This window comes from Protopterus annectens, chromosome 12.part0 (assembly GCF_019279795.1).
Source record: "Protopterus annectens isolate FY-2018-M chromosome 12.part0, PAN1.0, whole genome shotgun sequence".
Taxonomy (NCBI): domain Eukaryota; kingdom Metazoa; phylum Chordata; order Ceratodontiformes; family Protopteridae; genus Protopterus; species Protopterus annectens.
The window spans coordinates 172,546,104-172,558,636 of NC_056746.1; the positions used below are offsets into that span (position 1 = coordinate 172,546,104).

General features: G+C 43.2%; 1 protein-coding gene across 1 annotated transcript in view; it reads right to left on the minus strand.

The window, feature by feature from the left end:
- Window positions 1–12,533, minus strand: part of PKD1 (polycystin 1, transient receptor potential channel interacting) — a 2,476,043-nt gene that overhangs the window by 180,230 nt on the left and 2,283,280 nt on the right. The window contains exon 46 of the mRNA XM_044088902.1: window positions 4,694–4,868. Within this exon, the coding sequence (XP_043944837.1) occupies window positions 4,694–4,868 (175 nt within the window). The remainder of the gene's footprint in view (window positions 1–4,693; window positions 4,869–12,533) is intronic.

Genomic DNA, 12,533 nt, shown 5'->3' on the forward strand with positions numbered 1-12,533 from the left:
TAACGTCATGGAAGAGGCGACAGCAACTGACGCAGAAATCCCAAGACTTTGGTATTCGGGCCGACTGAGGGCTACCTGCAGGCAGATAACCCAAGTGTGATGACTGCAACAGTGAAACACGAAGAACATCATGCATAGAACATTACTGATTGTTGCTCAACCTGATTCCTGATGCACAAATCTCCACTGCATATTAACTGCTATGTGTGACTGCTAATTTCTTCTGACAAATACACAATTTTTTAACATGCATAACTTCAATATCTGTGATGAATTGCAATATCTCAATAGAAAGTCTCTTTAAAAATTATAGTCATAATTGTTGCTTTAAAAAAAGTTTGCAGACACTGCCACTGGAAACTGCCCTGTACACTCTATTAAAGCCATTATTTTTGCTACAAATTACCACCACCATAGTGCTTTCAGAAAATAAATGCTTCCAAGAATAAATAAATATATATATATATATATATATATATATATATATATATATATATATATATATATGTGTGTGTGTGTGTGTGTGTGTTTGTGTGTATATATATATATATATATTTTATGAACTGTCTCTTTTAAGCCTCAAGGCACCTGTACAGCCATTAAGTCTGCCATCTTGATTAGCACACTTCTTTCTTTAATACATTGTATTACTTCCCACTGCATAATTTCCCCTTTTCTAGTCTAATTTTCCATCTTCACAAACAGAGGAGGTTACTACATGAGCCAGCACCGTTTAACATTTTAACAAGGCTGGTACATATACCCTATTCAGCCACGACCTGGTCAATATATCCAATTTAATGTAGCCAGCGTATTTTTGGAGGATGAGTTGTACTTTCTCTCAAACAAAATCACTGCCAGTACTATTTCTACTACAGCTTTAGCAACGACTGACTTTGGTTTTGAGATTTTTCTTTTCTCCGTCACTGTGAAGAGAATGCAAGGGGGCAGGTGGGCTCATTATAGGAATTTTTATTAGGTTAAAACTTTAACTGGTTGTATTCATTTTAATGACAAAACATACACTACACTGAAAGTACTGGAAAAGAAGTATTAGCTTCTATAACATTTACCAGAGAAAAGATTAAGGGTATGTATTTTAAAAGCTACAGCTGACTGCAAAGGAGATTTTATTAATCTGTTACCCAGGAGTTCCAGAACCAGTGGAAGACGTAGTAGGCACTGTAAACATACCTCTCAACTTCAGCCTCATATTTTGGCCAGTTCTTCATAAAATTTGTGGTTTTCTGGCAAATCACTGCGCTATTAAGTCACTAAATAATGACACACATTTGAGTTTCATACTTCATATTCCTCAGAAAGTGCATGCTGGCACAAAACTTGTTATTCTAGTAACTTTCTAAGTTCATAGGAGCAATATTTAAAATCTGTCCCTATTTTTGTGACCTTGTACCCCCATTATTTTAGGTTCTGTGTGGATTTCTTGTACTAAGAGGTTGAGAGGTGTGAATGTAAATAGTTTCTAAGAACTGGTCATTTTTATGTCAGCAACAGTTAGGATCTTAGAAAATATTCAGTGAATGCTTTATCATTAAAATGTGCCAACATTTCTAAAGCCCTTTGTCTTCCTATGATTAGCACCAGCCAATAGTGAAAGTAAAATTTTGAATTTCTTAACATTCACTTTAAGAACATATAGGAGTGTGAAAGGGCAGCCCCTCAAAATGGCAGCAGGTAAAGCTTGCCCTCGCAAAAGCATTTATTTGAATTTGTTTTGTGTTGTTAATAAATGGACTGTATTTTTCTGCAGAACAGTTTTAACCACTTTGTACTAGTGGTGTGAGTGTCAGTGTACTCAAGGGAATAGTTTCATGCTTTGGCAGATAAAGATGCATTTTGAGGTGCTGGGAAACAATGAGACAGTGGAACTGTTTCAGACTGGGTGGAATTTAAACGTTTTGTTGAAGCAAAAAATGTGTGATGGACTGCTATGTCTTAAAACAGTAAAATGAAATACCAAATATCAAAAAATACTAGACATTTTGTATGTATATATATTTATTTATTCAAATAGGAAGGCTATGAGTTATTTAAAGGACTGTTGAAAACTGTATGTATTGCTGCTTAAAAAGTAGAGCACAGATTGGAGTGCATATGGCTAAGGGTGCTGTATAGAAATGTATTTCTAATCTGTTGATGCCATTTTGTAAACAAAACCAGCTGCTGGTTGTAATTTATAGTTTACCATCAGTTTTAGTAAAATATATCTTAACGTACCCTGCAGTGCTGCATATTTATTTTCTTACTTGTGCATTTCTTTTCAAGGCAGATCTTTGCTTTAGAAGCTAGTTTGTTGGTATGGGTCAAACAACATCAACCCATTCGGAAAGTCTGACCTGTAAAAATATAAATGATGACATTCATTCTGTGAGATGGAAAATGGAAAACAGACATCTACCACTACCGGGAGGACCTTACAGAGGAAGAGTGAGAAAGGAGAAGACACAGAGAATTACCATGGCAACTATTTCTTGCTCTATCAACTAGTTACTTTAGTGCTGTCAGGTTAGTCCTTCACAAGATTAGTATTTTTGACAAATGAATGGCTACTGGCTAAATACTCTGGCTGTTGCTAAGGTAATGGGCAACCAAATTACTGAAGCCTATTAAGCCTGCCAGATTGCACTGGCATCCCATCATATGTAACATTACTTGCCTCAAAGTTTGGTGACTTCAGAGTTGCATTACAGAGTGAAGAGGAGTTAATACCTTGTGTCCCTGTGTGAGTGTTAAAAATCAAGTTCAAATGTCTGTTCTACTTTACCAAATATAGCGACAATCATCTGCCACTAAAGGAATCCGCATTTCAAGTCCGTATTATTTTCTAAACAAGAGCAGTAATCAATTTCCATCCATTTAAATTAAAAATAAAAAAAAATGGTTATTTAGATCACTTGCCAGATGCAGAAAGTGTACTGACATCATCATGGTTAGAAGTTTAATCTTGTAATTTGGGGTGCCTAGTGTAATTATGGTAAATGGAGGGCTAGCAAGAATGTTTTCATGCAATAATTAAGGCAAACATTTTCTCCATTCAGCAGAAAACATTGAACTTACAGTGCTGAAAGGTGAAATGGTTACGACCGGGGTGGTGAGGGCATAGACCAAGCAATAAGAAGGACATAAGCTGCTGAAATGTAGCAGCTATTCTACTAATTGTTTGTCTATGGTTAAATGAAGTAAGATTAAACAGAAGAGCAGACCCAGGCATTCTGTTGAACTGATTTCAAATATATTTGTGTTTTCTTTTTAATTTGCCTATCTTTGTTTTCTGCCCCAGAAAAGCATCAATTGGTCACACCCCTCATGTCTATATAGTGGTAACTGCATGACTGCCAAGTGTGAAATTGCAATTGTTTAAAAACTTATTTTCCCATAAAAGTCATTTTTATGGGAAGATAAGGCAATATGGCAATGCATGTCAAATGAACATCGAAAGATGCAGAAATGGAATGTAAATACTGCATATCATTTCATACATTTGAAAAAGATCCTTGAGTAAAAAAAAGTCATTATTTGTCTGTACGGTATGCTCTTGGATGCCCAAGCAAACAGGCTGAGGTGAATCAGTTAATTCCATAAACTGGATTTTTTTTTATTTTACATTTGTTTGCCAGGGTGGTACACTGATCAAAACTGACCATGTGTAGATACTGCCAGGGTATCAGTTTGTTACTTTTTATTTTATTTAGTAAAGCCTTTATTAAATGGCTAACATTTAGATGGTGCAATTGTTCTCAGGACATACACAGGAGAAATGCAATCACAGTGCCGATTTTCTGTAACATTAAGGAATTTTTTTTGCTTTGTTTGTCTCCCTTCCCAAAATGTGCCTCGAAGTAAGACATGTTATGCATGTAACCGACAAACCAGTATCTGCCATCCTCATTTGTGCTGCTCACGGGCATCCACACTGCCACTTCTGACCACTCAAGCGGCACTTTTTGACAAAGATTATGCCTTTTCTTTCTACAGCAAGACAGTACAGTAAATATAGTAAGCACAAACCTCTCAGCTGCCTGATTTGCCTTATATTTTTTGCTCTATCCCCTCATAAAATGAATTTCTGGTAAACTACTGAAGATTACAGATAGTCGGTGATGCTAGACATTAAAATTTCATACTTCTTATTGTTTAGAAATGCACGTTGATACAAAATATGTTTTATTATCTTTTTAAATGAATTAGATGGAGTCATATTTAATATTTAAAAATTGTCCCTGAGTTTGGCCATTTGCCCCCCCCCATATTATTTTTGGCTTTGCCCAGAATTCTTGAGCAAATAAATTGATAGGTATTAATAAGCATAAGCCTTCTTCTACTGTGGCTACTTTAACTGACCTCCTGCAAAATCAGCTTGGCAATGTTGCGAGAACTGGGATGTGAGCACCACACTGACAAGGTCAACTTCTGTGCATCTCTAAATGCTGCAGCTAAACTGTTCTACTATCCTGATAGAGTCTACAAACTGTAAATATATCAACAAACATCAGCATGCTTTAATTCTAGCTTTTGGTTACTGGGCAAACTCAGTTGTTCTTCTGTAAGTTTGGTGCTTTTACACTTCAGCAGCTCTCACCATGAAATGTAAAACCTTAGGCCTTCAACTCATATCCCTCAATTGAATACAGTAACTACACGAGACCAACAAAATAATTATAAAAAAACTTACCATCATGATTAGCAGAAGATGAACTCCATTGCTGAGCCTTAGTAATGCAAAGGGTTTCACATCAAGAGTGCACATGGCACCACCTGGTACTGGAAATTCCATAAGTATAGTTACCAAAGCATACAGATCAACATTTGCGTTATACTGGGTGAATTCCACAAAAATGGCTCTGGTCCTGTTAGAAATAAAAAAATAATAATTTCTACCACATATTTTTTCAATCAACACATTAACTACATGTCCACAATACTTCTTTAATCTGTCATCTGCTTGTCACATATTTGCTAAACGTGTAGCCAATGGAGTTGGCATTAAGTGATACATGTGAAACCTGCCCACTCATTTAACTGCATTCTACCTTGGTCTGTCCTTTCAACCACCTTACCTGCCATTTATCTACAGATAACAGTTTTGAAGACAAGCATTACAATGATCTTCAGTGCATGAAAATCTTCATGATGCATATCCTCTTGGGAATTACCATTTTACAATAAATTCTTTGAAGTGTCTGCAAGAAGAATACAGAGTGCTACATTTTTGAAACTGTTCTCAACCAGCTTTAGAACTGATTAAAATATATAGAGAAAAACTGTTAAAAAATAATATTACCCAGTTAGTATGAAACTGAGCAGATTACAGTTTGTTAGTAATGAGAAAATATAGTGTTTTATGAGGCCACCAGTTAACGTAAGGAGGTAAAGAAAATAAATTGACTAATATGCCATTGATGCCCAGATCTCTACTCTTCATACTAGACTACAGTCTGCATCTTCTTTTCTTGGATTTTATTGTATTCACATTGCGTTACGTTTGCTAAATGACAAGTGACAGTAAGTTTATTTAGTCTTCCTTTTAAATTCATTTAAGATTCTTCTGTCCATCCCTTTCTCCCTCCATTCTCAATCAAATCCATATACTCTTGAATGCTTCTGTGGATTCCTTCTCCTGCACATATTCCTGTAGTCCATTACAAAGGTTTAAACTTCTCCACATTAAGCAGTTTTGCAGATCCATACAGTACACAGTCCCTAATCTGTTGACTATGTCTTTCCCTCTTCACAGTGACCTCTTCACATCTCCTTCACTTTACTTTGTACATATGCATCAGGTCCGCTCAATCTCTTCTAGTCTTTAGTGAGAAAATCTGTAGACCCTCTTGTCACTAGTAATAGTCAGCCTTATGTTGTACTTTCCTCTGGACTCACTCCTTTAAGCAGGCTAATGTCCATCTCTTTATATGCCCTCTAGAACTCTGCAGTACTTAAAGTTGGCATGACTATGGTGTGGTTACTCTAATATACTGTTTGGTGATACTACTGCCCTATCTCTTTCCTTCTGGTGGTCCAGTCCATCAGCTGCTGCTGCCATTAACACTGTTGGCCCCATTTTTCCTGTGAAAAAGAAACAGAAAACTAAACATGTTATCTACTCCTCAAATTTCTCTAGATATGAGTACCTTGCTAGATTTCGCTCAGGGTTTAATTCAAGCTCTTGAACCTTCTTATAAGGTGACTTCTGGTAAAAGAAAGGGAATACCTCTTTTTCCTGAAGATATTCAAGATTCCGAACCTGGAGAGGAAGATGAAGGGACAGATTCTAGGTCTTCTCCTCAGATTTCTGATTCAGACTCAGAGAAGAGAACAGTGTCTGATTCTACCTGTGGAGGTTTTTCTTTCTCTGAGACTATTTACAGAATGTGCCAAAGTTTTCAGTGGGAGAACACTGACATTTCTCAGTCCCTTAAAAATACCATGGATTATTATATGGAACTTCCAGAAACTTCACCCATCCATCAAGTGCTGTTAGTTTAGGAGGATGTGTGTGTCACTGCCTGCAATTTTCCTGACAGTCAGTCTGCTGCCCCTGAAAAGGCTGATAGATTGTATAAAGTTCTTCAGTCTTTTAAAGTTTTATACACTCATCCAAAGTCTGATCCAGCAGCTATAACTTTGGGTCTGATGTTGTCATTTTCATTCGCTCCTCTGAGTTTCAGATCCAACTCGGCCGCTTTACAAGCGTAGGATCTGAAGCTCGAGCTCCTCCTCTCCATCCCATAATGCCTCATTCCCCCAGATGGCCTCAGATCTCATTTGCTGCTCATCTGAAAAGCATCAAGGTTCCACTTCTGTAGAGCTCCTGTAAAAGTCGGCCTTGAGTCTGTTTGTCTTGACTTATTTTACTATCCTCTCCTCCCTTTTTACTTCTTAGCTCTTAAATTTATATATGGTCCTTTACTTCTTCTCCTTTCCCTCTTTCTCTTCAGTAGGTAGGTTTGTTACTTGTTGGTTTATCATGGCTGAGAAGTCTGATAAACCATTGAGCTTTAAAAAATGCACTTCCTATGGGCACAATATTCCCTTATCTGATGCCCACAGGGAGTGTGTTTACTGTCTAGGCCCAGTACACCTGGACAGCTCTTGTGAAATTTGTGAAGGCTTTAATCCATGGGCGCTCATGGACCATAGGAAAGAAGCTTGACTTAAAGGGCTTGCTTCTTTCTCCTGCTCCTTTTGCACTTTCCACTTCAGGAGCTCAAACCCCCATCAAGAAACATACGGAGGCCAGGGAAGATAGAAGATATTTCCCAGAACGATCCTCCTCTGAGCTGCCAAAAAAAGGCTCTGAAAAACCTCAGATCTGAGACCTTCAGAACCGACAGCCCTGATCTCTCCTCCTTCGGCCCCTGTGCTTCCTCCCTGTCACTTCAGAGCCAGGTGTCTTGGCGCAGAGGTCTCCGCTCAAGGAGGCCTCTTACAAAAGAGTGTCCAGGCCACCATCAGCTTCCTTTTCTGTCATGTCTTCTCGGAGCTTGTCCAAGCATGAGGTGGACAGACTTATGAGACAGTTTCTCAAGACACAGATCCAGATGGGGTGTTGCCAGCTCCGTCCCCTTCTGGATCCATGAGCATACATTCTCCCTTCTGTCCTGTAGCTCCTTCTCCAATGTGACCTCTTGCTTCCGAGTCATTCGGATCTGATGGCCCCAAGAACTAAGATATTGGATCCAGTAGTAGTTATTACATGTGAGAGTGTTCAATCTCGCCTTGGTTCTTACACATGGGTTCGGAGCCGATCCTCGGCTCCGTGTCGGCCGCCTGCAAGCTCTGCATCGAGAAGAAGCTCGAGATCACCTAATACCCACAATCCCCCTCTGCCTTTACCTCAGATCTAGTTTGCCGCTGCAGCTGCGTGATCACTGGGTCGAGCTCGAGCACCTCAGATAAGATTTAGAATTTTATTCTTGCTTTTTCTCTGGTACTTTAGTATTAGAAACTGTTTAATAATAGATGTTATGTGATCCTATCTCGCCTACATTCTGACTGATGGGTTCGGAGCCGATCCCTCGGCTCCGACTCGGCACGCTTATGCCAAAGAGCGAAGTCTCTTATTGGCTGAGCTTATTATATCCCAGGATGCACCACTACCAGTCCCCAGATCTCGCTTTGCGCTAACCTGCGAAGACGTGGTCTCGAGCTGGCTGAGCTGAGTAGTTATTTTTTGACTAACTTTTCTGTCAATTTTGCTGTTTTCTTTCAAAAAAAGCTGTTTTAACAGCTATTCTTACATTGTTGTGTGGTTGGTTTGAATTTCTTGTGAAATTTTGTTGTCTGACTGGTTGTGTTTGGTAGGCCCCTTTCATCTAGGGCCTTCCGGTTATTCAACCCTTCTATATTTTATATATAGTAAAAGGCTTTAAAGTTTTGGTAGCTGTTTGTTCTTACAGGGTTTCAAAGTCCCTGTCTTTTATGAGTGATAACTGTAAGCCTATACTTAGGGGCAGTAATTGTATTTCTTCCAGTCAGATTACTGAATTCCCCCCATAATGTCTCAGAATCCTAGGCCTTCGGGCTTTAAAAAATGTGTAAAATGTAGTTTCAAAATGTCCATCACGGACGATCACTCGCTCTGTGTGTATTGCTTAGGGGCAAAACATTTACAGGAATCATGTAGCGTATGTCACGCTTTTTCCTCAAGGGTCCTCCAGGAGAGGAAAAATAAATTAATTCTTAAGGGATTAATTAAACCTTCTTTCGAAGAAGCTTTGGCATCCTCTCCTTCTCCGGCCAAAAAGAAAAGGGCGTCGGTTCCAACCAGTCCGTCGGATCCGACCACTAAGAAACATAGGCAGGCCTTTCCTTCGGCTCCAAGGACTTCGGAGCCGAGGTCGGAACGGTCTGCCTCGATGCCACCAGTATCGACTCCTCTGGCTTCGGAGCCGATGGCTGGGGCATCGAGAGGCGGGTCACCTTCGTCGGCTCCACTGCTCTCGGAGCCGACAAAGGTTGCCCGCTCAGACACTTCCTCCTCGGCGCCGAAGCCCACCTCGGCACCGATGGAATCTGGTATGTATTCCTCGGCGCCGATACTCATCGAGTCGCCGAGCCGGTCCCCTAGCCCTTTGGGGCCGTTGGAGAGGCCGTCGAACCCGCTCTGTTTCCTCTCGGTCTTGAGGATGTCAGATTCTGATATAGACAGGGTGCTCCAAAGACTGTTCCAGTCTCCAGTCTTCCAAAATTTGTTTCGGTTCCGACCCAGTTGGCTTCGGAGCCGATGACCTTGGTCCACCCATTGCCATTCCTCCTCCGACTGCTTCGCTCCGCCGGAGCAGGTGCTGTTGGAGCCGGTGGAGATCTCAGGGTCGGCTCCGACCCTTACTCCAACCCGGCCTTCGGGTCCGAGTTTGGTACGCTGGACTTCTTCGGCTGGACCCGGGGTGATGTTTCGGGACCTATGCTCGGTTCCGAGCCTCCCTCGGTGCTTCGCTGCGGGACTTCCGTCGGCTATCACGGCTCGGGGACCGGACACTCCCAGGATTCTGGGGTCCGGCTTTCAGAGCCATGAGGAGTGCCTTGGCCAAGTCCTCTTCGCCATCTCTCCGGCTTTACCGGCACCTTCCTGGGCGTGGAGACTGGGTCTTTGGCAGTTCCCTGTCCGTAGTCAGCGGAGCCCTGGGCCTGAGGTTACCCCAGTGGGGTTCCCCTCCTCCTGAGGGTTCTTCGAGTTGTCTTCGGAGGAACCCCAAGGAAGAGATCGTGCAAGAGGAAGCACGTGGACTCCCCGAGTCTATTACATCAGACACTGATCTGGATGATGCAGAGGGGTCCCAAGTCGTCCTCGGATGATGTCTCATTTGCAGACATCTTAGAGATCCTCAAACAACGAGGCGGCTGGATATCCAAACCCCTCTGCTGACGAGTCAGTGCTCCTCAAGGCCTTTGGGGCTCAGCCCTCCGCCTCCTGGGTGTCTCCGCCTTTGACGAGCTTCTGGATTTGGTTTGTCAAGGGCGTGGGAACATCCAGATACCGTGGAACCAGTCCCTTCTCGTCCAAATAAATTCTTGTCTGCTCCCCGAGAAGGAGTTCCTCACTAAAGGCGTGGCTGTAGATGCCATGGTGGTGGCATCTGCTACACAACAGGACGTGGCAGAGGCTTCAACGTCTGTCCATCCTCCTAATAAGGAGTCTAGGAGTATGGACAGGTACGGAAGCGCACCCTGACTTCAGCGGCCTTTACTTTAAGGTCTCTGAATTATTTGGCACATTTTACCAGGCTTCAGAGGGATCTGGTCAAGGAGTTGTCAGATTCCCTCGCGGGTAACCTACCTGAGCAGCTAGCCCAGTCGGTTAGCTCTCAGTTGGCTATCCTTACGTCAATTTCTAACTCGTCCATGAGGCTCATTTCCTATGCGGCCGAAGGGCGGGTAGAGGCAGGCACAGGCGTGGCTCTATGGAGACAAGCCTGGCTCCGCTTGTGTCAGTTTGTGGAGGCCTTCAAGTCTTCCTTCGCCGACGCTCCCTTTGATGGGTCCTCATTGTTTGGACCCAAGGTTAAAGACACCCTTACCCGCTGTGAGCAAGAGGGAAAAACTTTATCTGCCGTAGGTGCCGTTATTCCACTCCCTTCGGCCTTACCCCAAGGCTAAAGGAGGTGGGAAAATGTGGTTCCAAATCTCGCAAGTTTTTCTCCCAACAGCAGGAAGATTCCCTTCCAGAGGCAGAGGACGGGAAATTTTTCAGGGAGACGCGTCCCAGAGGCGGCAGAGGGCCCCGCAATTCTGGAGACCGCGAGTCCTTTCGTGGCTCTTCAGCCTCCCACACGTCATGAGGGATTGCCCGGCTGTGCTGCTCGAGCCAGTCGGGTGTCGCTTGCCAAGCACCTAAAAGCCTGGGAGTCAATCACTCAGGACAGATGGGTGCTTCGATCATTGCCGGAGGTTACACCATCCCATTCACATACTCGCCCCCACCGTCCAAAAGAATCCCGGACCCTCCACCCAGTCAAAGGGAAATGGCAGCCGCAGAAGCTTTAAAGCTGCTAGAAAAAGGAGTCATCCAACCGGTCCCCACAGACCAGATCGGATCAGGAAATTACTCCAGGTTCTTTTAGTGCCAAAAAAGACAGGGGACCTGAGACCAATATTAGATCTCAGCAGACTGAACCAATCCGTCACGAAATCCAAATTCCGAATGGTCACATTACAATCCATTCTCCCATTGTTGGAGAAGGATGTTTGGATGTGCTCCATAGACCTCAAGGACGCCTATTATCACATACCGATACATCAGGCGTCCAGGAGGTATCTGCGCTTCAGCCTGGGAGTCAGTCATTACCAATTTTGCTCTGCCCTTTGGTCTCACCACAGCCCCAGGGTGTTCACCAAGTGTTTGGCAGTAGTGACGGCTCACCTGAGAAGTCTTGGATTCCAAGTGTTTCCCTATCTCGACGACTGGCTCCTGACTGCCACCACCAGGCATCTACTAATGGACAACCTCAAAGCCACCATCTCCCTGGGTATTTCCTGGGGATTACATTCAATTGGTCAAAGTCTGTCTTGCTGCCCTCTCAACGCATAAAGTTTATAGGAGCAGAGATAGCCTCAAGATTGCTGCGGGTCTTTCTTCCTGCCGAAAGGATCCAAACTTTACAGGGCCAAGTTCAAGCTCTGATCTCGAGATCCAAAGCCCCAGCCAGGATGGTTCTTCAAGTTTTAGGCTCAATGTCTGCCACGGTTCTTTTAGTTCCTCTGGCAAGATTACACATGAGGATTCTTCAGTGGCTCTTGTCAACTCAATGGTCCTTTCAGGATCTTCCCGTCAATCATCACATCATGATTACGGAAATATGCAAAAGGGACCTTCGCTGGTGGCTTCAGACATCCAATTTGGATCAAGGAAAACCCTTTGTTCTCCCCTCTCCAGTGGTTACCCTGACGACAGATGCCTCCCAGATAGGGTGGGGAGGGCATTGTCTGGGCAGGCTAGTTCAGGGCTCCTGGCTTCCAGATGAAGCTCTTCTCCACATCAACGTGTTGGAGATGAGGGCTGTACTTCTATCCCTACAAGCCTTACACAAGTTTCTTCCTCAGGGCATCATCGCCATCCACACAGACAACATGTCGGTGGTTTGGTATCTGAACAAACAAGGAGGGACCAGATCATACCCCCTTTGCAGAGAGGCCATGAGAGTGTGGGAATGGGCTGTAGCTACCAACCGCTTCTTGGTAGCGACCCACATCCCGGGAAAGTCAAATATATTGGCAGACAAATTGAGCAGGACAATTCTCTCTCCTCACGAATGGTCTCTAAACCGCACAGTAGCAGCTCAGGTTTTCAGGAGATGGGGGACGCCGTGCTGCGACCTATTTGCAACTCCACTGAACACCAAGTGCCAAAGGTTCTTCTCCTTGATCCCACATCAGGGAGTACCAGCCATGGATGCTCTAGCACAACCTTGGCCAACAGGACTACTTTATGCCTTTCCTCCAATTCCGCTTCTTCCCAGAGTTATTCAAAAAGCTTCTCAACTGGGGTCTTCAATGATATTGATTGCCCCATACTG